This window comes from Trachemys scripta, chromosome 1, assembly GCF_013100865.1.
Source record: "Trachemys scripta elegans isolate TJP31775 chromosome 1, CAS_Tse_1.0, whole genome shotgun sequence".
Lineage (NCBI taxonomy): Eukaryota > Metazoa > Chordata > Testudines > Emydidae > Trachemys > Trachemys scripta.
This window is the reverse complement of record NC_048298.1, coordinates 202,307,260-202,334,105: the sequence shown is the minus strand read 5'-3', so window position 1 is coordinate 202,334,105 and position 26,846 is coordinate 202,307,260. Positions and strand designations below refer to the sequence as shown.

The 26,846-nt window shown below is 42.7% G+C and overlaps 1 protein-coding gene across 13 annotated transcripts in view; it reads right to left on the bottom strand.

Annotated features, from left to right (window-relative positions):
• The window catches only part of DMD (dystrophin), a 1,855,422-nt gene that overhangs the window by 179,158 nt on the left and 1,649,418 nt on the right, over window positions 1–26,846 (bottom strand). For all 13 annotated transcript variants that reach the window (XM_034754682.1, XM_034754655.1, XM_034754674.1 and 10 more), the window contains one exon: window positions 4,709–4,787. In XM_034754682.1, coding sequence (XP_034610573.1) covers window positions 4,709–4,787 — 79 coding nt within the window. The remainder of the gene's footprint in view (window positions 1–4,708; window positions 4,788–26,846) is intronic.

The window sequence follows — 26,846 nt, the reverse complement described above, 5'->3', positions numbered from 1 at the left end:
ATACAGTTCTGAACATCAATGTCTCTCAGGCAGAATGATTACACCTGCATCACTAATCATACGGTACAGCAGAAATAAAATCATTTAAACACAACATCGGCACAGACTGTCTACTTCTTTGAAAATGAAATCTGTCTCTCAACATCTATTTTTGATAAATGCCTTGGTTGGTTTCCCCTTAGAATGTATCAAGCAGCAGGAGACCATTATCCTGTGACTGTGCTTTATTCCATTGATATAATCTCTTAAATAAAGTTCTGCTATTTACTTTCATTTAATCGCAGTACAATAGGCCAAAGACGTGGCTTCCAAGCAGCTTCATTTCAATCTCTTGCTTTGATGCTTTGAAGCTGTTTCAAGTTGTCTTTCAGTGCACTTCAAAACATCCTTGATAAAGTTATGGGGGTTGGGGGGCGGGGGAGTTGCATTGCTGGCAAAGCCAGACAATAACGGCTTGTTACAGAGTTGAAAAAAAAGTTTAAATAACGTCTATTCTTCAGCTAAATTGAGGTTTTTTGACCCCCCCCCACAAGACGGCTAAGTAGATGAATTATGCAAGGCCCATAACTGTAAATATTTTTCTTATGGGCCCAACTTGCCCCTTGTGAGTTTCCACACTATAGCTGCCATGGGAAAAGTGGCCACCATTTTACTTTGGCCATATGAGTTTTACTCAGTAGGAGCCAACGAATTTAGCTGAAGTCATTGTCTTCTGATAAAAAAAGATCTAATCTGAAGACCTAATCGGTATCTTTAAACCTTTATCCATGGAAGAGGCCCATCCTGTATCATTCCTACAAGGAGCCAAGTTCCATCCAAACTAACACTAAATGGCTTGGAAATACTTGCCAACTGGGAATTCTCACATTTGTCATTTGAAGTTGACCTGTTGGGTTCAGTGTGTAGGTTCTGGATGGGGTTGGTAGCCTGTGATACATAGGAGGTCAGACTAGATGATCTGGTGGTCCCTGCTGGCATTAAGCTCTATGACTCTCTGATTTAAAACATATAAATCACAAGAAAAACAAGCAGTGGGGGATGAGGGGAGAAGGGATATTCCTGCATAACACAGGCCACAGAACTTCCCTGAATTAATCCTGTTTGAATTTGAGCTAGAACATACCTTTAAGAAAAACAGCCAATCTGGATTTAAGAGATTTCCAGTGATGGAGAATCCACCAAAGCCCTTGGTAAGTTTTTCCAATGGTTAACTAATATTAATTCACAGACAATAACCAGAGTTGAGCTGAGGACAAATGTATGTATTATCTCAACAACAGGGATGGCTCAGTAGTATCTTTATTGCATTCAGCAAAATTAATGGTAACCAGACAGCCAAACATTCTATATTTTTGTTGGGCTTTTAAGTTTCTCCATAACAAGACTATCCCATGTTTTACTGAACCAACTTTTCAGAATTAGCATGTATTAATTTCATCCTCTTCAAGAAACAGAAATGTAAGCAGCTACCACAAAGAACCTAACAAGGACATCTACCTACTCATCTGTGCATTTATTCCTAATACCAGGTAGTGCAATGGGTATATTCTCAGAGGGACAGCAGGGTTAATTAATTTTTTGTCTTTGTAAAGCAATAGATAAATATATTGGTTGCTGAAGATGTTAAATTTCAGTCTTGCAAAATTTGTGATTTTTTTCTCCCAGACAAAACATTTGCAAGCTGAAAGCAGGGTTTTATTGTAATAGGTTTCATCCTTAATATAGTGTTGTAGATTTGTGATACAAGCCTTGGTCTCAATAATTAGCAGGATGGTTTTGTCTTGTTAATACTACTTGATTATATATATTACAATCTAGGAAGTTTTTGGAGAGTGTTGGGGACAACTTCCTGGTGCAAGTACTGGAGGAACCAACTAGGGGCCTTGCTCCTCTTACCTGCTGCTCACAAACAGGGAAGAATTGGTAGGGGAAGTAAAAGGTAGGGTGGCAACCTGGGCAGCATTGACCATGGAATGATCGAGTTCAGGATCCTGATAAAAGGAAGAAAGGAGAGCAGCAGAATATGGACCCTGGACTTCAGAAAAGCAGACTTTGACTCCTTCAGGGAACTGATGGGCAGGATCACCTGGGAGACTAATAGGAGGGGGAAAGGAGTCCAGGAGAGCTGACTGTATTTTAAAGAAGCTTTATTGAGGGCGCAGGAACAAACTATCCCAATGTGCAGAAAGAATAGCACATATGGCAGGTGACCAGCTTGGCTTAACAGAGAAATCTTCTGTGAGATTAAACACAAAAAGGAAGCTTACAAGAAGTGGAAACTTGGACAGATGACTAGGGAGAAGTATAAAAATATTGCTGGAGCAGGCATGGGTGTAATCAGGAAAGCCAAAGCACAATTGGAGTTGCAGCTTGCAAGGTATGTGAAGGGTAACAAGAAGGGTTTCTACAGGTATGGTAGCAACAAGAAAAAAGTCAGGGAAAGTGTGGGACCCTTACTGAATGGGGGAGGCAACCTAGTGACAGAGGATGTGGAAAAAGTACCCAATGCTTTTTTTGCCTTGGTCTTCACACACAAGGTCAGCTCCCAGACTGCTTCACTGGGCAGCACAGTATGGGGAGGGGGTGAGCAGCCCTCAGTGGTGAAAGAACAGGTTAAGGACTATTTAGAAAAGTTGGACATGCACAACTTCATAGGGCCGGATGCAATGCATCCCAGGGAGCTGAGGGAGTTGGCTGATGTGACTGCAGAGCCATTGGCCATTATCTTTGAAAACTCGTGGCGATCAGGGGAGGTCCCGGATGACTAGAAAAAGGCAAATATAGTGGCCATCTTTAAAAAAGGGAAGAAGGAGAATCTGGGGAACTACAGACTGGTCAGCCTCACCTCAGTCCCTGGAAAAATCATGGAGCAGCTCCTTAACTAATCCATTTTGAAGCACTTGGAGGAGAGGAAGGTGATCAGGAACAGTCAATGTGGATTCACCAAGGGCAAGTCATGCCTGACCAACCTGATTGCCTTCTACAATGAGATAACTGGCTCTTGGATATGGGGAAAGTGGTGGACGTGATATATCTTGACTTTAGCAAAGCTTTTGATATGGTCTCCCACTGTATTCTTGCCAGCAAGTTAAAAAAATATGGATTGGATGAATGGACTATAAGGTAGATAGAAAGCTGGCAAGATCGTCGGGCTCAACGGGTAGTGATCAATGGGTCGATGTCTAGTAGGCAGCTGGTATCAAGCAGAGTGCCCCAGGGGTCAGTCCTGGGGCCGGTTTTGTTCAACATCTTCATTAATGATCTGGATGATAGGATGGATTGCATCCTCATCAAGTTCGCGGATGACATTAAGCTGGGGGGGGGGGAGGCAGATACGCAGGAGGGTAGGGATAGGGTCCAGAGTGACCTAGACAAATTGGAGGATTGGGCCAAAAGAAATTTGATGAGGTTCAGCAAGGACAAGTGCAGAGTCCTGCACTTAGGACGGAAGAATCCCATGCACTGCTACAGGCTGGGGACCGACTGGCTAAGCGGCAGTTCTGCAGAAAAGGACCTGGGCATTACAGTGGACGGGAAGCTGGATATGAGTCAACAGTGTGCCCTTGTTGACAAGAAGGTATTAGCATATTGGACTGTATTAGTAGGGGCATTGCGAGCGGATCGACGGAAGTGATTATTCCCATCTATTTGGCACTGGTGAGGCCACATCTGGAGTATTCTGTTCAGTTTTGGGCCCCCAACTACAGAAAGGATGTGGACAAATTGGAGAGAGACCCGTGGAGGGCAACAAAAATGATTGGGGGCTGGGGCACGTGACTTATGAGGAGAGGCTGAGGGAACTGCGCTTATTTAATCTGCAGAAGAGAAGAGTGAGGGGGAATTTGATAGCAGCCTTCAACTCCCTGAAGGGGGTTCCAAAGAAGATGGAGCTTGGCTGTTTTCAGTGGTGGCAGATGACAGAACAAGGATCAATGGTCTCAAGTTGCAGTGCAGGAGGTCTAGGCTGGATATTAGGAAAAAGTATTTCACTAGGAGAGTGACGAAGCACTGGAATGGGTTACCTAGGGAAGTGGTGGAATGGGTTAACTAGGGAACTGGTGGAATCTCCATCCTTAGAGGTTTTTAAGGCCCGGCTTGACAAAGCCCTGGCTGGGATGATTTAGTTGGGATTGGTCCTGCTTTGACTAGATGACCTCCTGAGGTCTCTTCCAACCCTAATCTTCTATGATTCTATGACTGCGCACACATATGCAAACTATAGCTATGTGATCATGTTTATAGATCATGTAAGAAAAGTATATATGAATTCAAAGTCAGTATATACTGAAAATGTACAAAGAGCTTGGGGTTCAGGTACTGTAGAAATTTGAAATAATTATAGTTATCAGAAACTCTATTTTATTTAATTAATCAGCAACAACTCCCAACTGGAAGCTTTCAAACTAGAATGGACAAGTATAATACAGGAATAATCCTGCGCTGGTAGAGAAAGAGGTAAGGGGACCTGATACTGGTAGGCTTTTCCCATCTATACTGGAGTTTATTGAAATCAGTACACTTCTATACCAAGTTTTAGCCAGCAATTAATTTTTTACTGTTGAGTTCTAAACACATCTGCAATGGGGTTTAAAATGGAAACAGATAGCAACCCTAGTTGACACCAATGGCAGGGCTGGCTACATAATTGAGGTTTTAATTTCTAACGAGCACTGCACAAGTTATGCAAGAAAAACTAAAAATGACTTACTGGAAAGGAAGTGCTGAGATGTAGGGCCAAAATCCCTGTGGGCTTCATGCAACTGTCTGATGCGCTCATCAATGGCCACCTGAGAAAAACAAGAGAAAAATGACTCTCCTCTCAAACACGTAACAAGTAGCAATCAAAGTTAGGTGTCTATTTCATTAAAGAAAGAGTTTTGTTTTGTATAGGACAAAAGAACACTCATGCAAGAATTTATAAACCAAGGGTTTGATTGCAGTTTACCGGGTTGAATCCAAAGACCAGGGAGGTCAACAATGTTTTTTCTCCTAATTTAAATGGCATTAGACCAGGCTCACAATAAGCAGCCTGATAAACCCCTTTCTGTTAAATCATCTGAACGGCCACCAGCCAAAATAATAATAAAAAAGATTTTGTTTTCTCTCTTGCAAACCTTAAAATGGGAAACAAACCCCACTGTTATTATCTGAATTTGAATGACTCCGAATGAACTTTTTGAGAGCAAACAGTCAAAAAATAATAAGTATAAAAGAAAGTAATCTCATTTAGTATGGAGATGCCAACTGCACACGTATAGTGCCACAATGCTGGTAATCAACTAGTGTTTGGGTACAAGCATATTCTTTGTTCTCTAATTCAATTGACTCCCATCCCCTTGACCTTTTCTTCTCAGTATGGTACTGTCCTTTGAAGAAAATGTTTTTAGTGTCTTGTTGGGCTGATGTATTGCATGAAGACACAACTATTGTAGAATTGTGGTTTAATTTTTAAAACCCCCAAATCTGTGTGTCTCGGTATAAAACAGAGTGTCTAGGACAGGAGGTCAGTAAGATAATCTTGTACAGAAAATTCCAAACAACATGAGTGATATTCACTAACAACCTTATGTACTATATATCTAAAGGACAATGTCAGGTAGCTTAGGTCTAAATTTAGCATTTAGAAACCAAAAATGCCTAAAGCTAATAACAGTAAATTCTCAGAAATGTTTTAAACAAAATAACTAATAGGAAGCAGATTAACTGAATGTAAACATTTCCCTGCAAGGTCTGCAAACCAAACAATGGAGCACTATGTTAGTACAGGAAAAACAGAAAGGGGAACAGATTAAGTTCGGTTTTGTTGTCCAAATTGAGAGAGAGATATAAATAGGTAACAAACACCATATATGATGAAAAAGGAAATTCAGGTTTTCAGTTTTAATTTTTGTAGGTGTTGGCAGTAGCATGTTCACCCTTTTGACATGAGTGGCTAGCCAATGTTTGGGGTCTTGTGGCTTGTTACCATTAGGAGAAGCCAGGTATTTCTTTGATGCAATCCCGGGTATTTACAAATAATGTACAAAGCCCTGTTTCCCTGAACACAGTAGGGCTAAAACAACAGGAGGTAATTTCTTTTTTCACAGGGCTGGTCTACACTTAGTCCGGACTTCGGACTAAGGTACGCAAATTCAGCTACGTTAATAACGTAGCTGAATTCGAAGTACCTTACTCCGGACTTACCGCGGTCCAGACGCGGCCGGAAGTCTCCCCCCGTCGACGCCGCGTACTCCTCTCGGCGAGCTGGAGTACCGGCGTCGATTGTGAGCACTTCCGGGATCGATCCGGGATCGATTTATCGCGTCTTAACCAGACGCGATAAATCGATCCCAGAACATCGATGGCGTGCCTCCGGACCAGCCGGTAAGTGAAGACTAGGCCACAGTTGCAAGTCTCTTTCCAGTCAGCACTCTGCCCCCAAATCCTCTGTCTTGGTTTTCACAGTGTCACATTGCAAGTGCTTCTCTTGCTATCTCCTTAGTTTTCTTATGCCTTCTATGTCTTCTTCTGACTGCCTCTGGCTCCTCCAAGTCACAGATACACAGAGGCACCCTGTGTTTGCAATCAGCCCCCTGAGAAAGCTTTCTGCCCACAAAACTCAGCTTCTGTGCTTTGGGCAATGGCTCCCATTATTTCAGCTATCTTACTTTATAAAGGAGCTTAATTGCTTCTTACACTTTTCTGGAATGAAGGGTGGCTATCATGCCCACCAGCATCAAGAAGTCTATGATTGCCTACAGATCAAAGATATGCCTGTGGAAGCTAACACCACCTTTAGCATAACATTATTATTTATTTTAACCTTACAATGACCTTTCAATGAATCATAGTCCTCCATAATTTCAAATATTGGTTTTTAGCTCAATAACACATTTTTTTTAAAAAAATGAGCCATGCTGAAGAAAATAAAAAATGTGTGTCTGCTCTTTAGACCCCTCATTTGTTTTGAGAGGGTTCTTTATAGAAACCTAAGGATCTACCTGTCTTTGATGCAAGCATTCCAGGTCTTTCTTCATTATTAGCATTTACTTATCAATACACAAAACAATATTCCATTTTAAGTTTTAATTAACAAAGGACAATGAAAAACAAAGATGATAAAAATCACAATCTGACTCACACAATCCTAAGAGTCTATTGAGAATGAGGGCTCTGCAAGGTATACAGTAGACATCAACATTTTTTATGCTATGACAATGACAAATCTGAGCATGTGATTTTGGGTAAAGATTTTGGAGCCTCGAGATATTTGTGCCCACTGCCAGTACAGAAGCCATAAAATTCTAAGAATTATATAAAACTGGAAAAAATCATGTATTTCTATGAACTGGGTGAGTTTTGGTTAAACTGAAATTTTAGTCTAATATGTAAACCCAGCAAAATGACACACACTAAACTCCACGGTGGATTTGTAAACTGAACAACTATATGTACCCTTGGATGCTAGCCTGGAAATAGCTATCTCTACAGAGGTGTATTTTGTCAATGTAAAGATGAATAAAACATAGGGAAGCTTTGATTACTCTCCAAGACTAATCAATTGAGCAATTAAAAGTTATCCCATCAGTTATCCCTGCCAACCCACACAGTACTGTTTATCAAGGTATCAGTGTACTGTATGTATACTCATATACCAAATGGTACATACAGTTTTGGTGATAGAGTAATGAAGGTGCACTGTTATTTTCCATGACTTCTACAAACTCTAAAACAATCATAAAATGAGAGAGTTAATGCTCACAGTAAAAGCTATGTGTGAGCAAACCACAACTACTTAAAAATATAATCAACATACTTGCACCTGTGCCTGTTCCAATTTAAGCCAATGAGGGATTTGCCACTGACTTTCATGGAAGGAAGTTTGGGTCCATCAAGAGGCTTCCCATCTGCTAAGTAATATTATATGAACAATTTCTCATTGGCACACAAAAATAATTTCTTTTGTATATTAGCTAAATGTACTTGCTCAGGGCTGAACCTTGCCACAGAAATGTGCATTTGCCTGTGATGAAAATAGCAACACTTTCTCTCTGAATCAAATGTATTCATTTCACTCAAAACATCCGTTTTTGAATGCAAGAATACATAAAGTAATGTCATACAGTTCAACAGGTAACAGCCTTATTGCTAAGCAGACAAAGAGAAATTAATCTGTTCTTGCTTCAGATAGCCAACTCCTAGGAGTACCAGTTTAATCAAACAACCAAATGAAAATTCATGGGTTTCAATAGCATAGTTTGGGTGTGTGATGAGCAGTAACTTTCTTTGCTCTTGCTCCTTATGCAAAAGGTTGATGATCAGCAAGATGGATAAAAGTCAGATTCAGATGCCCCTCCTTATATTGAGTAGTACCTTTCTCCACAGGTAATGCCACCAGAAATGGAGAGACTGCTTGTGGTGTCAACTGCTACTCAGTGTAAGTACGGGTTATCAGAATTTGGTCTAAAGAAAAAGGCCCCACCTTTATTGCCTGATTCTGATTTTAAAACAAACACCAAAATCTTCCATAAGCAGAAGTATGGTATTATACATTCCTTTCTCTTCAATATGACCGATTCTTTCATCATGTACTTTGTCCACAATTTTGTGTTACAGTTGTTTTCTTTCAATCATAAGATAGAAAATTAAAGAGCAACAGCAGTGCAGCAGACATTAAAATACTGTGATTTTAATTAAAAACACTGTAACCATGTAAAACTATAGAGAGATGAAATATGACAGCTTCTGTTCAATCCAAAAATAAATTATAGTGCTTAAAAGCATTCATTCCTTCTTTTAAAACATAAGTGAATCTGAAGAGATTTATTAAAAGGAGTTATTCCTCTCTCTCCCCATTACCCAATCCCAACACAGTGAATTGAATTTATGTTGTTTATCAGAGAAATAGATTACATATAGTAAAAAAGCAAAGCCGTGTCACATGATTACTGGGAACAGTTTATCCATTGTTGGGGCTGAATCTTACAAACTCTTGTTATAGCAGTTCCAGAAATGAGGATTTGCAGGACTTGCGTCTGTTACTTAGGCCTCATCTACACTAGGAAATGAGGTCAGTATAATTACATTGCTCAGGGGTGTGAAAAATCCACAGTTAAACTGACCCAGGCTCCTGCATAGACAGCACTAGGTCAATAGGAGGATTCTCCAGTTGACCTAGCTACCACCTCTTGGGGAGGTAGAGTCTCTACACTGATAGCAGAACCGCTCCTGTCAGCATAGGTATCATTGTCACTGAAGCATTACAGTGGTGCCGCTGCAGTGTTTTAAGTGTAAACAAGCCCTTACCTCCCCCCTCTTTGTTTGTTTGTTTGGTCTCTTTTTTAGTTGGTCATATTTTTGATTTGATGGCTTTCACCTCGAATGCAAAACCAGATGAGACCAAGTATCTCTTTTTTAGACCAACCCCTGCATCCCGCCTCCCTCCCTGCCACCATCGCCCCGCGAAACTGCCACCAAAACCCCAAACCCACAAACAAACATACTTCAGGTGATGTTGTTTGCAGAGTTGTGGTACCCATGTTGGTCTCAGGATATTAGAGAGACAAGATGGGTGAGGTAATATCTTTTATTGGATCAATTTCTGTTGGTAGAGTCCAACTTTCGAGCTACACAGACCTGAAGAAGAGCTCTGTGTAAGCTCAAAAGCTGATCTCTTTCACCAACAGAAGTTGGTCAAATAAAAAAATATGATCTCATCCACCTTGTTTCTTTAAAGTGATGTTGGCCATCATTTAGTTCTAACTCCCTGGTATGCACAAACAGCAGTGCTTGTAAAGATGTAACTGTGGCCTTGGCTACACTCGTGGATTCACAGCTGCAGTGCGCTGTGAAGAGCGAGTGTAGTTGCACCGCCAGCGCTGCGAGAGCTCTCTCGCAGCACTGCAAGTACTCCACCTCTGCGAGTGAGCGTGCAGCGCTGCAGGTGCTGATTACACTGGCGCTTTACAGCGCTGCACTCACTGCGCTCAGAGGGGGGTGTTTTTTCACACCCCTGAGCGCAGCAAGTGCAGCGCTGTGAATTGCCAGTGTAGCCAAGGCCTGTGTAACCCCCTTTAGCTTTTCTGGTCTTCAGGCTTTGGGAGCTTTGATAAGTGTGTGAATGTGCGAACACACTCACAAAAGAACAACAAATGCCTACACTCCCACATAATGGGAGTGCAACAAAGGCTCCCCTTGTGCTACTACACTAGTGAATTAGCTGTAAATCACCCTCTCTATACAGGCCATTCATCACCTCCTGATGTATTGCACAGATTGTTTTTTAAAGGATTCTTTAATATTTTATTTCAGGGGTTCTCCAACTTCATGGCACTGCAACCTCCTTCTGACAACAAAAATTACTACACGACCCCATCAGTGGGGACCAAAGCCTGAATCCGCTGGAGCCCGGCTGCCTGGGGGGGGGAGAGGGGAAGCAAAGCCAAAGCCCAAGGGCTCAGCCATAGGTGCGGGGCTTGTAACCCTAGCCCCGCCACCCAGGGCTGAAGCCTGAGGGCTTTGGCTTTGGCCCTGGGCAGTGGGGCTCAGGCTTTGGCCCCGGGCCCCAGCAAGTCTAACGCCAGCCCTGGGGACCCCATTAAAATGGGACTGTAACCCACTTTGGTGTCCTGACCTACAGTTTGAGAACAGCTGCTTTATTTCATGTTCCAATCATATATATTCCCACCAGGTTTGATGGGGAGGTGCCTCAAGAGGTTTATTACAGAGTTGTGGGTTCAGTTAGAATCCTTTAACCTCTTCTAGTTTAATGAATCTCTCATTCCATGAAGGAATTACTTTAATATTTTCCTAAAAAGTCTGGACAAGATTGCATATAAAGCATTCAGCAGAATTGCTCTGTGAGCTAATGAATCAATACTGGCTCAGAAGACACAGGGACCAGTTGCTTGTGTGTTCATGAAAAAAAAAACAGACAAAAATCGTGAGACATCAATGCCAATATTATTTGAAAATTCAATAAAACTAGCAAGTTAGAAAAAAAGAATATACCATTTCAGACACATTATATCAACTAAACTCCTGGGGGCACGACCTCCCCTACTGTTATTTCCAGGCAGATCTCTTTAGAAATCTCAAATTAATTTGCAAGACATAGAATAATAAGGGAATAAATAGGTAATTATTTTTTCTGTCTTTTCTCAGCACACTTAGTTTCACCTCTCCACTTTCTAAAATGACATTTTATTCTTTCTGGGAAAAAGGACTTCCTTTACTGTCTCTGATGCTCATGCAAATGAACAGTAGCTTCTATTACCACTATTATTAAGTCAAATTATACTGCCATTAAAATGACTCTACAATTTCATGTGCTATTTTGAAAGGGAATAATTAATATTATAGTGGAAGAAACAGCATTCAGATCTCCCCCCTTCCCGCTTCATCAGGGATATCTTCGTCAAAATCCATAATGTCAACCAGATACTAGGTTCACAATATAAAATGAAGAGGAAAAAAAAAGATCTGTTTTTATTAAAGGAAAATAAAATATCTCCTCACCAGAGTTTCTTGAGCTGCTTCACTATAGATAAAACACAAACAAATATTAAAACACCTTACATGATAGCAAGAACATGGCTGCAGATGCTGGGGGATTTCACTATGCTGCATTGTTTCAAATTATTTCATTTTCTATTTTCAGATCAGTAACAGAAGAGATGGAGGGGGAGGTCAGGTAGTTCTCACCCATTCCACTGACTGAGTTAAAACATTTACATTTAAGCTTACCTTCTATACATTATTATTCATTTAAAATATATCACCAGCAGAAAAATCTTCTAAGGTCAGAGTAATATCCCTCTTCTAAGCATGTGAGGGCACAGGCAGCATAATGCTTAGACACTAATTACACAATTCTGCTTCCCAGTATTCAAACACAGGCAAATTACGAAGGATACGTAGCGGCAATTTAAAATAGTTATTAATGTGAGAAAGTAGGGTTGGGGTCATTAACTGAAAAACAAATGAGATGCAATAAACAAAGAGCTAAGACAATTCTTGAAAAAAGATGGCTGAACCTGGCTGAGATTCTGAGGAAAAAATAGTAGTGAAGGAAGGAATAGAATAAGATAATCTCATTCAAGCAGCTGCTTTTAGTGCAGCAGCAAAGTAATCAAGTCAGGGGGTTAAAAATTTGCTCCACCAGTGATGGTTTTCATGAAGAGAGGAGGGTAATTTTCTGTATTTAATAAGCATGCATACATACAATACTTAATAAAACAACACTTCTCTAATCCCCCACCATATTCACAGCATTTCCATAGCATCCTGACCTTGACTCCAGTCACATCCAATTTGACTGCACATCAAAGAACAATGGCTACTACAAGACCCTCTTTAATGTTACCCAGCACTCCTCCTTCTATCTGCTGAAAAGCTTCTTTCTTTTCTCTGACTCAGAGCTGCCAAACCACTATGAGGCTGTTCTTTACAAATCAATAAACAGGAAGATCTGATCTACTGTACTTCCAATAGCTATGAATTCAGTCACTCTGTGTTCTTTGCATATCAGAAGATAAGGATGGGTTTAAACAAGCACACTTTGTGCTACTTAAGGAAGGACAGAGAAAAGGAGGATTGATGCCTATTGTTTCTGAACTGCTGATATGCAGAGTTAAATTCTGAAGAAGAGGAGCTCTGTGTAGCTGAAAAGCTTGTCTTTTTCACCAATAGAAATTGGTCCAACAAAAGCTATTACCTCACTCACCTTGTCTGTCTTGACAGATACTCATGAGGGCATGTCTACACTAGAAAGCTAAGTTGACATTACATGCCTTACGTCTACCTAACAATGTAAGCATGCAAACTACAGTGTTCCTACCGCCACAGGCGCGGACTTTCAGCTTTCCCTCGGGGTGCTCCATGCCTGCTCTGCCCTGAGGCCCTGCCCCCCACTCTTCCCCTTCCACCAAGGCCCCACCCTCACCCTGCCTTTTCCTGCTCCCGCTTTGCCCTCTCCCCAAAGGCCTTGCCCCTGCTTCTCCCTCTCCCTCCCAGCACCTCCTGCCCACCGTTGAAACTGATTGGCGGTGGGCGGGAAGCGCTGTGGGGACAGGAAGGAGTTGATCAGCGGGGTCTGCTGGAACAGCTGATCGGTGGGTGGCTGGTGGGTGCTGAGCACCCACTATTTTTTTTTCTGTGGATGCTCCAGCCCCAGAGCACCCACAGAGTTGGCACCTATGCCTACCACTGCTGTAACTTGCCCGCTAAGCTGATCTAGTAAATCCAGCTCGACGAGAGGCATAAGGCTTAGTTTGACATTGTTTGGGCAAGGCAGTGTATAGACAATGTGTGTTACTTTCATCAGGTCTTCGCTGCCAGGGTGGCTGACAGCTGGAGTCATGAAATTGACAAAAATGTCAATTTCACTGCTGGTAGGTTCCCTGGTTTGAAACTGAACCATATGTGTGTGTGTGTGTGGGGGGGCAATGTGTGAGCCCCAGCAGTGCTGACAGCTGGAGCCTCGCTGCCTGGCACTGAGAACCTGGGCTGTGAGCTCCCTGCAGAGCTCCCAGCACGAGTCCAGCTACCGCCTGGGCTTTCAGCTCCCTGCTCCACATGGAGCTCCTGACTGCCGCCAGAGCTTTCAGCTCCCTGCTCCACTTGTAGCACCCTACTGTGGGGAGCCCGGGCGGTAGCTGGGCTGCAACTGGGTTCCAGCTGGGAGATCTGCAGGGAGCGCAGAGCTGATTGAGCTCCCAGCTGGAGCTCAGTGCTGAGCTGAGAGCCTGAGCTCTTGCCCCCCATCCCTCAAACACACACACTCTGCCCCTCTTAAGTTAGTGAAAACACTTGTGGTGAGGACACGCACCACAGAGAGAAGGAGGGTAGTGTAGACAAGAAAAAATGCAGTAATTATTGGGGTGGTTGTAAGTCAACATAACACAAGTCAACTTTATTGTGAAGTTCTGGGCTTTACAAGAAGTTTATTGGTGGAAAGATCTGTACCTTGACACATTTTTGGGATATAGTTAACTGTTTCTCTCTCTCTCTCTCTTTTTCTCTGTGTTTATTTATTTTTAACATATTCTTGATTGGGGTTGGGGGAAATGAGGCTAGTGAAGATAAATTGTTAATATTGTTCTAATGTGTTTTTTTATGATAGAAAGATTTAATTTAAATCCCAAAAATTCTGGGTTATGATAGCACTGTATACTTAGGCAGATGATAATCTCAGTGACTTTATGCAATTCCTTCTTTCTATAAAAAAAGAAATCCTAAAATCCACTAGGACACTGTCTTGTACTTTGACTACATTTATTAATCCTCAAATGAAACAGGGGAAATAAAATGTAATAAAAATTCAGGAAACATTATTAAGTCCTGGGCATAGAGTCTTAGAAAACAGTGAAACACCTCCTTGACTTAGTGTGTCTACTGTGAAAAATCAGCCATTGCTTCTTTGGCTTTTGTTTTATAATCCTAACATAGAACAGTGAACTTCAAGTGTGGGTGTCTGTAAAGAAAGAGAGAAGCTCTTGTGATTTAAATAAGAGGAACATTCAAATTTAGAGAAAGTATAAAAATCTGTAAATCTAGTGGAGTCTTCTAAACCTGACATAATATAGTCGCAATATACCCCACATTGGCATACCTAGTGATTTTGGGCCAGAACTAAGAATTTTGGGGGGCGGTCATAAAATTGTGAAGCAACGAACCCATGAAGGGAAATAGCCCTCAAGGAGGGACCCTCAAGCCACAAACGCACAGAAAGCTAGCAGAGGTCAGAGCGACGGAGGCTGAGGATGAAGGGACCGCCAGACAGGAACGATGTCACCATATCCCTCCCATATGTGTGTGTGTGGGGGGGGGGGGGCAATGTGTGAGCCCCAGCAGTGCTGACAGCTGGAGCCTCGCTGCCTGGCGCTGAGAACCAGGGGAACAGAAGACCTCACCTTATCCTGTTTTGGACCTACTAATGGCAGACATAGATTTTATAAGCGAACAAAGAGATGACCTGACATTGTGCAAGGCATAAAAGCAACTCACCAACATAAATAGTAAATGGTAGACCTGCAATTGGTGAAGTCTTGGCCCCACTTTAAACTCAGGGAAGAGAAAGCTATACTAGGTGGCAAAAGATTCCCAAACCAGGGAAATACGAGTACCATTTCCAGTCCCAAAGAAATTCCACTGGAGAGTCTTACAGATGGCATATGCAGTGCTCTGTAGAGAACATTAGGGCAAGAGAAAACCCTGGAAAAGGTAACCCTCAGATTTTGCTGGCCGGGGTCAAGGTCCAGGACTACCATGCATTGTGCCCGAAGCGCCAATAGGCAGGATCCAAAAGGACCCCAAAGGCTCTCTTTGATCTCCCCTCCCAGAATATTTGGAGTATTTGGTTGCTCCCCAAGTCTATTAGGGCTGACACTTCTCCCCCCTTGATCCACACATAGAGTAACGTCTTGGCCAGGCCTTTTTTTTGTAGTCTAGGTGTCCGCCTCCTATGCCCACTTGTAGGAACAATCCATGAAGGGGCTATTTTGGCAGAAATTGCCAGCACAAAAGACAAGTCCCAGTTGAGGGGGTGTCCCCCTACCCCTTCTGGGGGAGGCGGGGCACTTGTGGGGAGTCTTTCCTGGAGAACGGTCTCCCCTTCTGCCCTTTCATCCCCTTGGAACCAAGCTTCCGTGTGGCCAGGCTTGGCATTCAATCCCTCATGCTTGCCCCCCTCAGTGGGCCTGGATGTCTGCAGTGACTGCTCCTCTAGGGCAAGCATCTTTTGTCTTGGGTGTCCCTGCCATTGGGCCTGTGGCTGTCAAATAATTTTCTGTCAACCAGATTGCCTCAGCAACGTCTCAGGCAAAGGTTGTAGCGCCCACTTTTGCTCTCCCTCTCCCCTCCCAACTGGGAGAACCTGCATAAACTGTTCCAGCACCACTTATTTGGTCACCTGCTCCCCTGTCTATTTGTCAGGCTGGCGCCACCACCAACAGTGTTCCTTAAGGCTCCAGGCCACTGCATGAGGTTGGGCCCCCATCTTTCCCAACAGAAGTGTTACTGGTGGGTTTCTGCCATGATACTTCACCTTGGCATAATCTTGGGCTTCTGTGGTATTAAGGTTCTTGTATGCAGCTTGTGTAGGTCCAGTAAGATATGGCACCAATAAGATGGCCATCTGAGCACTGGGCTAACAAGCTGCTGTGGTGGCCCTCTTGAAAGTAACCAGGAAAGCTTTGGGGTCATCCCCACACTCCATTTTCGTGAATTTCACTGAGAGTTACATAGCATTGATAGGGCTCGGGATCCCAGCCATCATGTTTGCATTTGCTTCTTGGGGTGATAAAATGGCTGCCACCTGTTTAACCAGGCATTGTTGCAGTTCCTGCTGTTGTGTTGCCAACTCCCAAATGAGCTGCTGTTGCTGTGCTGCTTGCTGTTGTAGTTGGGCAGCTATTTGCTGGAACATCTGGTTCTGCTGCTGCTGTTGGGCCACCTTTTGTTGCTGGATGTCCATCAGCCACTTCAACAATTTCCCATGGTGATTGTTGTTTCTCCTCCTCCTCGGTGACTGCCCACATTCTCCACCAAATTGTGATTGTTGGCACTGGATGGAAGAGTATTCTAGTGTTTCAGGGGATCGGTTCCTCTTAAATGCAGAAGGGGGTTGGTATGGGAGCCTGGGCCCTCCCACTTCCATTGTGCTCTGACTAGGGCCCTGTGAGGATTACCAAAGGCAAGGCACTTAGGCTGCCCTCCTTGGGCCACTTCCTACCACCCACTCTATAGTCTAAGCTTTGCAGTCTGCACAGAGTTACTGAAGAAAAGGTATTTTCTTTAGTCTTTCTGGGCTCAGCAGATAGGCTTCTCTTTTCCCAGAGGAGCTGCTGCAGCATCCCTTCTCAGGAGCTCCCAGAGGATAGCCTTCTTCTTGGCCATGTCAGCCCTTCTGAGCTGTCTGGCTTCCTTTTAAACTCCACCTCCATCTGGAGCATTTTCTACAGGTGTGGCTGGATGGAATCATCTGGGCTGAAAGTTGTTCTTTAGCCCCTTCAGTCCCCTGTGGACTTTATACACCCTGTCACAGGGAATACATGTCTTGCAAGTCAAGAGTAGTGAACCAATCTAGGGGATTCTATGGATGGGGTTATGGAAGTGAAAATACTCAACTGGAACCTGAGGTGACAAATCAACTTGTTGAGTCACCTGAGATCAGAATAGGACATCAACCTCCTTTTCTCTTTGGAATTAGGAGTTACAAAGAAGAAAATACTCTGCCCCAGAATTTGGGGCCACAATCTCTATCTAATCCAGATGCAGCAGAGTTTTCACCTCATTTTGTACCTGGTTCTTGTAAGAGTGGTCCCTGAAATGGGATAGGATTGAAGGAGTTGGATGGAGGCAGAGACTGAAATTGGTTGAGATAGCTCTTTTGAAATGAATTCCAGGATGCAAGAATGGTGGATACCAAATGAAGGCGACAAGGCAAAAAAATCCTTGCAAAATAGTCCAGAACTCTCCAGTGCAGCATCAAATTTGCTGCCTCTGGCTAGGCACAGTGTACAATGTATGACAAAGTTCCTCCTCTACCTTGGTGGGTCCTGCGCTTATTGGCGGATTTGCTCACTTCACAGATTCACCCTGTGGGTCAGGAAACAGTCCAGAGACCTTCCCCTCTGGTAGAAGCTATAGTCCAGGTCAATTCCCCCTGTGTTTGATCAGGAGTTGGGAGGTATGGGGGGAACCTGGGCCCACCCTCTACTCTGGGTTCCAGCCCAGGGCCCTGTGGACTGCAGCTGTTTAGAGTGTCTGCTGGTACAGTTGCACGACACCTACAACTCCCTGGGCTACTTCCCCATGGCCTCCTCCCAACACCTTCTTTGTCCTCACCACCGGACCTTCCTCCTGATATCTGATAACGCTTGTACTTCTCAGTCCTCCAGCAGTACGCCTACTCACTCTCAGCTTCTTGCACACCTCTTGCTCTTAGGCCTTGGCTACACTTACCAGCTAGTTCGACGGCTGGAAATCGAAGTTCTGGGTTCGACTTATCGCGTCTAGTCTGGACGCGATAAGTCGAACCCGGAAGTGCTTGCCGTCGACTGCGGTACTCCAGCTCGGCGAGAGGAGTACCGCGGAGTCGACGGGGGAGCCTGCCTGCCGCGTGTGGACCAAGGTAAGTTCGAACTAAGGTACTTCGACTTCAGCTACGTTATTCACGTAGCTGAAGTTGCGTACCTTAGTTCGAATTGGGGGGGGTAGTGTAGACCAAGCCTTAGTTCCTCACACGCACTTCCTCTCCTCTGGCTCCCTGGCTCCCCCTGGCTTGACTGGAGTGAGCCCTTTTATAGCATCAAAGGGGCCTTAATTTGCGTCAGGTGCTTAACTGCCTCACCTGACTCTTAGCAGGTTAATTGGAGTCAGGTGGTCTATTAGCCTGGAGCAGTCCCTGCTCTGGTCACTCAGGGAACAGAAAACTACTTATCCAGTGGCCAGTATATCTCCCTTCTGCTACTCTGCTATTCCCAACTGGTCTGGGTCTATCACAAATGTTATGAGGAAAAAGTAGAACTCTTCCTTTTTTGATAGCAAGATTTCTCCTTGGAAGTTTCGGCAGAGCTCACATGATAAAAAAATAAGAAGAGGATGGATCTGGAGGCTGCTTGAGGCTTAAATTGCTTTAGCCATTGTGTTGGAGTATATAGACCTCCAGAGACTGAAGAGCTGCCCCTGAATCGTGCAGTGAGAGCAATGCCTCATCAGTCTTAGAGCTAAACAGATCATATCCTTCAAAAGGTAAATCCTCTGTCCTCCTTTGGCCCTCTTGTGGGATAGGAGAGAAAAATCCATCAAAATGTTCTCTGCATGTGACACTAGTTGCAACTGATCTTGTAGCCATATTGATGGCATCAAGTGCTGCTTGTAGAACTGAACTGGAGATTTATTGGCCTTTGAAGAATGGAACTATAAGTTCTTCCTTAGGCTTTTATAGGAACTTTATCCACAAATTGGGAAACTCGACCCTACTGAGGTAGTTGTAGTTTGCTAGTAAAGCCTGAAAGCTGGTGATTTTGACTTGCAAACTAATCAAAAAGGTATATTTTCAGGATTCTTCTCTTTTGGGGTGCATTTCAGTGGTCCATGCTGCCTATATTTTTCATTTGCAGCCATTACTAATGATGAACCTCAAACAGGGCAACTATAAAAATACCAAATCCTTTCAGAGGGACTTGGTATCTGCAGTCTGCTGGCAGAGATGGAGGCTGGGGACTGCCAAAGATCCCTAGCAGAGTCCAGGATACCCTCATTAATGCCAAAAAGCCTGAGCATCTGGATGTAAAATGCTAAACAGTTTGTGTGAATTTCTTGAACAACTTCTAAGCCACCCACTTGTGCCTAACCTGAGATCCTGTAGTCTGATTTGCAGAAGTGCTGGACATTTAAAGCTTGTCAGCCTTCCAAAGAGCTATAAATACTGGATGTTGGGCATGATCCTTTCATCTCTAGTCTGCTGACATTTGAACAGGGAAAGTTTAAACCATGAGATTGAAAGCTTCCAAATAGTTATTTGGAATACCCTGGAAAATGCCTGGAAAAACTTTGCTACTGAACCGAGTCTGTGGTTTTCCTGGGCAGTCTGATCAAAATCTGCTGTACTGACTTCCTGGCCAGAGCCGGTGCAGCACACAAAGAGAACACACATGCCAACAACTGACAACAGGTGCCACTTGAAATCCACAAATTATTTTCTGTAACAGTAGATATTCCTGACATTATTCTAATTTGTATTATTAATGAGGACTTGCCAGACTCCAGAATGATTTGAGTTATACCCGTCCCTGTCTGTTTCCTACTGTGGCTCTAGGGGATTTTATATAGTTAGTTTTTTGTGGGTGGCTGATTATGGAATTGATGCTGTTATTCTTTTAATTGTATTTAAGGATCAACACAGCCTATTTTCAGGTAGCTGGGTGCCATATGTTATGGGCACTATTTCAAAACAAGTTATTTTGGGCCATTTGTGTGTTATGTTCAAAAGTGTATTTCTTAAGTGGTGCACACTGTTTTGAAGATATGTCATTCATCTTTGTAGACAAATAGGGGGAAAATATACTGTTCACATCTATAGGAAAACAAAACAAAAACAAATGTCCAGGTACACAGCAGGCTTTTCACTTTCTAGGCAGCTTTTCTTGTGCCTAATTCCCGAACAGTCAAGGATCCAGGGGAAATGTGGTAGAAATGAGTGGAACAGGGTGTGAAAGCGATGGTTGGAAAAGAAAGGGCTCTAATGGGTAGATTTGCTATTGAATCTGTTGCAAGTGAAGTCTGAAAAGAGTAAAAGGTGGAGCCAGTCACCCTGGTGGTAATTAATAAATCAGGTACTGCAGGTACTGCTCCAAATTTTGATTCATTTATTCCAACTGTCTGTCCATTTGTTGTGAAAATGTCGTGGAAAGGAGCAGGTCAGCATCTAAAAGGCAGAATAACTCTTGCCAGAAATGGAAGATGAACTGCAGTACACATGAATTGCAGTCCACAGATGTGATTTTAGAAGGTAATCCATGAATCATGATGAAGTGATCAAAGAACAAATGTAATTTCTACGGTTGAGATCTTCCAACAGGGCACAAAATGGGACATCTTAGACAGCAAATCCATGACTACTAATATGGCTGAGTGGCCTTGGGAACTGGACAGGTCTATAATGAGGTCCATAGAGATGGACTCCCAGGGCTGGCAAGGAGTAGGTAGTGGGACCAAGACATCCAGAGGTTTAATGTGAGGGACCTTTATCCAGCAACATACCTTGCAAAAGTCAGTGGAGGACCTAATGGCCACCAGAAATGCCGCAAAATCAGTTTTATTCTTTCCCCCTGCCCAAAGTGTCTGGTAAGTCATAGCACAGTCGGAGGATTGTGAGATGAGGCAGACCATCTGGGACACAAACATGGTCTCTAAACGAGAGTACCCCATTTTTAATGGAGAAGTTTGGGCTGAAGTCAGCACTGAGTGACATCTGTTTTACTACAAAAGTGTCATTAGGTAGCAATTATCTCACAAGAGCTACAATGTCAGTATTCACAAGCACACTGGCAAAGGGGTGGGGCTTAAAGTTAGTGGAGGGAGCTGAAGGTCCTCCCCTTTGTGGGAGAGTGCATCAGACCTGCCATTGCAGATAGTGTAAATTCAAAATGGGAGTGTCTATCGGATCTGGCATTATTTAAGGGCCTTCACAGACCATAGGTACTCCTACTTCTTGTGGCTGGTGAACACTTGAAAGGGAAAGTATAAGTTCCAGATGATGCTGCCATTCCTCAAAAGTAGCCTTGATGGCCAGCAGCTCTTTGACATAGATTGCACAGTTCTGTTCTGTGGGTGTTTGTCTTCCTGTAGTAGAATGTGTAAGGATGGAGAACACTACGTGAGCCCCTGCTTTTGTGACAGTGTAGACCTGATTGCATAATCAGATGTGTCACCCTTGATGGATCAGCCTGGGTGTATTAACATGAGCGCTGTGGTCAAGGCCTTCTTCAGTTGTTCAAAAGCCAGTTGTGCCTCCAGCGTCCAGACATAGGCAGAGTTCTTTCAGAGGAGATAGGTAATAGGGGATACCACTCTGGAAAATCCTCTGATAAATCACCAATAGAAAATAGCAAATCACAGGAAGCAGCAGATTTTTGGTGTGTTTCAATCCATGATGGCAGCAACTTTCCAGTCCACAGTAATCACATCAGGCAAGATGACATAACCCAGGAAGTCAATGGTGTGCGGTCGAACTCACATTTTTCAGGTTTTGCTTATAAGCCATTTGGCTTGAGGCGTTCCAGTAATTATTGGATGTGGTGGTGGTGCAGAATCGGGTTCCTGGAGAAGATGAAAATGTCATCCAAGTAGATTAAATCAGACTTGTCTAGAATATCCCTGAAGATGTCATTCACAAAGTATTGGAATGTAGCTGGGGAGTTGGAGATGCTGAAGAAGGGCATGTTGAGGTATTCATAATGGCTGTATCGGATGCAGAAAGTTGTCGTCCACTCATCATCCTCCAGGACGTGGACCAGATTGTATGTGCCAAGCAAATCGAGTTAAGTGAAAATTTTAGCTGCACTGACCTGTTCCATAATTTCTTTGATCCAACAGGAGAAGGTATTTGTTTTTGACAGTAATACTGTTCATGGCCCGATAGTCAACACAAAGGTGCAATCCCATTCTTCTTTTTGACGAACGGGATTGAGGATCCATCAGGGGGTTTGGAGAGCTAGAAGTTCTTCTCCAGGCATCACTCAAGCAGCTGGTTATTGATTCAGATACAGAGTCCAATGTAGAATGACAACTCAAGTGTGGGTCGACTCAAACCAGTTCAGCCTTTTTGCCTTCATTCAGCCCTCAATTAAGGTGGCATCTCTGTGCCGTCTCATCAGATCATGGCACATCATTAGGACTATCACTGGCTCCTGAATTGACTGCCACTGCAAACCTAAGAGTGAGTGATGAGCCATCGCAGGCTCTGGCTGAAGGATTTTCTCGCATTAAGATTCCTTCAATTCCAAAGAAACTGAAATCTATATCTTTTATTATTCAAATGTAAAATTATTTGCTTATATATGTTCCAAGACTGATAGAACTAACCTGCTACACTTTTTAGTTTGTATTTATATCTCATTCTATTATTCACATTCAAGCAAATTTTAATGACCACATTCTGATTCTCTTGTCAGATAACAACTTACTCTACAGGAAGTCCCATTGATTTCAGCGACACTGTTCATGAAGTAAGCTATTGTTCCACATGAGTGAGAATATCTGAATCTGATCCTAAGTAATGGAAAAAAGGACTCCAATGAGGAGATCATTAAGTTTATATTCTCTGTCAAATACAAATAAAAAAGCAACTCAAAGGAAGGCACTACAATACATTAATCTCAAAAACCTTTCTTAAATCCATTATTACTTTCCATATGATTTAAGAAAAAAGTAGATAGCAGATGGGAAATCTACAGTGCTACATTTAGATCTCAGACAAATACAAGCACATCACATCTTAATGCAATTTACATTCCCACTGCCTGTTCTGAATGTAGTGTACATGAGTCTCTGAGGAAGAGAAAAGTGCTACAGTGCCATATTGACCTCTAATTTTCTCAGGAACAGGTTCCATCATCTGATACATTTCCTCATCTTACACAAGTTTTTATAAAAGCTGTCAAAGAAAAATCCTGCACCATTAGCTCCAACAGCCTTTTATCTGAAGCAGTTCCATGATACGTCTCACCAGAATTTTAATATTCTACTTTATGTTAATGCCACAACTGGGTGAATCCATACTGGTATATTATTCAGCCACATCCCCTTCAATTTAAGACAAACACAATGTAATGTCAGATAAACCAACCTTAGGTCTCTTTATATATACACAATTGAGTAGACATTAAAAATGATACATTACTACGGTGAAAAGCAAAGAAAGGAAAACAAAATTTTCCATTTCTTGTGCTTCTCTGTTAAAATACTTTCATGCAGCCTGACTGCTATTATTCAGTTTTTAAATAGTATTGGCTCTTGTACTATTTAGTTTAGAAGTGATTCCCATAACATTTTAAAATTCCTGTTATATCTCTATATCATACTTTGCTTACAGTTTTGAAAGTGGCTCTTATTACCATATACAATGCACACCCTCACACAAGTCCCCCCTGTTTCTTAACAATATCTCAGTATGCTATTATTTTGCTCCCATTAAACCAAAGAAACCCATTTTCAGTCATATTGAGGATGCCATTTGCTTCTGAAAGGTCAGCTAATACACTCATCTTTTACATAAAGGGAATGCATCTTTGATGACTTGGGGAATTGTAAATAGAATGTCATGCAAGAAAATGTTTTATTTTATGACAGTCTCAGAACATAGGTATATAATTTCCTATATCAGTTGAGCATCTCAAATAAAGATTATTTTCTAAGTATAGTATATTCTTGTACATCTAGCTACATTCTTGTTATTTTACTAATCCATTGTCCTACTAGTTTCACTGCTCTCTTCTGGCTAGAATTTTGAACCCCTTACTCAGACTGGGACTACCAAGAGTAACTGCCCACCACCGTAGTAGAGCCACAATTTGGACCTGCATTTCAAAATCTCATATTTCTAAAACAAAGAGCCACTTACTCAAATTTGTCTTGACTATACACTGGTTTTTGATCTTTTAATCTCAGAGTTTCCCCTTTTTGACCATCACCTCAACATCCTTCCCACCTACCCCTCCTGAGATCATCAAGCCATCAATTTTCAAAACTTTGCTGCCATCCTCAGTCCCCTCCTCTCTATTCTCCCTCATTTACACTATTGTTAAATCTCTCAACTCTGCTCCAACCTCAGTTATTTTTGCTAATCATCTCTCATTGAAATGTTCATCTCACTAACCATCAACAGTATTTTCATGTGTACACAGAGAAACACTATTATTTTTAAATGTTTACAAATAGATGTTAAACTACTACTTACTTCAGCCTGTGGTGCTACGGTTGCTATGTTGAGCCACAGGTGGATGAGGCGAGAGTAGAAGACTGGAGAGAAACATGGAGGCATGGAGCATGGAGAAAAGGATGGGGACCATGAGGCCCTAGACTAGGGGAACATGGAGGAGTGGCATAAAGTCATGTTTCTCAAGGATTGTGGGAGCAGAACTCTGGGAAGACAGGAAGAAGGGATGATTGGAAGGGAAGGCATAGAGAAGTGTGCAGCACGCATGGAGGAGGGAACAGGGAAATTTACGTGGGTGGAGTGTGCAAGTATGTTGGGGTGATAATAAGTAATGAAGGATTTGATGGGTGTAGGGAAATGGGTAGATCTGTTATCTCCTTCTCCAGACTTTCTAACTTCATTTTCCCCTCCCCTTTATACATAGTAGAAATTATAAATTGCCATTAAATTTTCACAAAATAAGCAACTACTTTACACAGAACACATTTAACAAAAGGTATTTCTCTTTTGCCAATATGTGTATATTGACAACAGCTCATTCTGCATTGGTATTGACTATATCCAGTCACCTTAAATGATGTCCAAGATTTAGTCACAAGACTTCCCCAAATGCTGTCAGAAGTTACTCATTTCCCTTTTTTCCCCACTGTTCAGGATAAATTCTGTTTTGCATTTCTCGGGAAGATATTGGATAGGGCTAGTTTAAGTCTACTGGGTTGTATTCACATCACTGATTAATTGTTTCATCCACACTTATTCAGTTGGTAGCCTCAGGAATCTAAGCTTCTGTTTTAAAGCTGATCAAAAACCACTGGCTCAACCAAGTGCTAACACAACTCTAAAGGAGAAGCCTTGTTTCATGCGTTTAGTGATTGGGTATTTTTGTTCATTATTTTCTTCCAATGATCCTTTTGAAAGGAGCCTCTCAATCTCAATTACTTTTGAGACCCAGCAGCTACTCAAGTTTAAGAGCATCCCCACAATCAGTGCCTAATACTCCATGCTATTGGACATATACTACTGCAACTTCCGTTACACAAGAACATGTTTTGCTTGGGAGGTGACTTTGATATTACCATACATTTAAATGTGATTACTACACTGAAAGATCATAACTGTAGCCAAACAAAATGGAAACAATTTCTTGTGGAATTGAGCTTACATTGATTGAAGTCAATGATATAACTCCCATTAATTTAAATGGTGCAGAATCAAGGCCTGTGAGAGTAGCTGTCTTCTTCCTGACTTTCAGCTGGTCAGACTTCGTATGGTTTTGCTTGGCCATAAACTGAACATAAGATCAAATCTGGCTCTTTCAATGTCCACTCAATCTGATGTGAATATTATACCAAGGTGCCTTCAAACCCCGATATTTTAAATGGTAATTCTTTTTAAATATCAGAGGGGTAGCCGTGTTAGTCTGGATCTGTAAAAAGCAACAGAGAGTCCTGTGGCACCTTTATGCTCAGAATACTTCTGTTAGTCTTAAAGGTGCCACCGGACTCTCTGTTGCTCTTTTTAAATAGGAATAAATGCTTTCTTAACTGTTTATACTTTCTCTCAGGTGTTCCATGGCCCATAAATATTCACTAATAATAAAATAATATTATAATCATATATGATACACACAGTGAGGAGGTGTAGCAGGCCCTTTGTGGGGCCTACTAAATCCCACCCCAGGAAAGGAGTAGCAAAGGTGGATCCTCCAGGCCTGCCTAGAGAGGTTGCACAGAAGCAGCCAATCAGAGCCCAGGAGGCTCAGACAAAAGGAGCTGAAGTGGCTTTGCAGATCAGTTCCTGGCAGGACAAGACATGACTCTCCTCTCCTGCCAAAGGAGGGCAAGGGACAACCAGAGGTTGGTTCTGATTGCATTTGCTTAAGCTGGGAGAGAGAGAAGCTAACAATTTTAACCCTGAGCTAAGGATGAAAATAAAGGGGCTGGGTGGGAAGAGGCTCAGGGAAGTAGCAGCAATGAGTTGACCTGAGCAGTATATGGCTGCTGTTTATAGGGTCCCTGAGTTGCAACCCAGAGTAATGGGTGTGCACAGGTTCCCCCACCAGCTCGTTGGTAGTGTAAACTCTGAGAATGGGGACAAGCCTTCTTGGGAAGCTCAAGTGAAGGTCTGAATTTAAAGGGCCCCAAGCCAGGGCTGAAGATGTTGGGGAGAGCAGACAGAAAGTTTTGTTGGACTCTTTGCTGCTCCAGATAGGTTTCATTTGGACTTTGTGATTTGGCTGGAGGGTCAAACAATGGAAGACCAACCTGTAGGGGGCACCAAGGATGAAAAAGGTCTGCAGTACCTCACACAGCCACTAGAAGATGCCCAAGAGGTGAGTGGCCCATTACACACACACTCAAATATATTGGGAATACATGATGGAGTGGTATGGTACAAAGGTTTTATTGGCATGAATGGCCAAGGT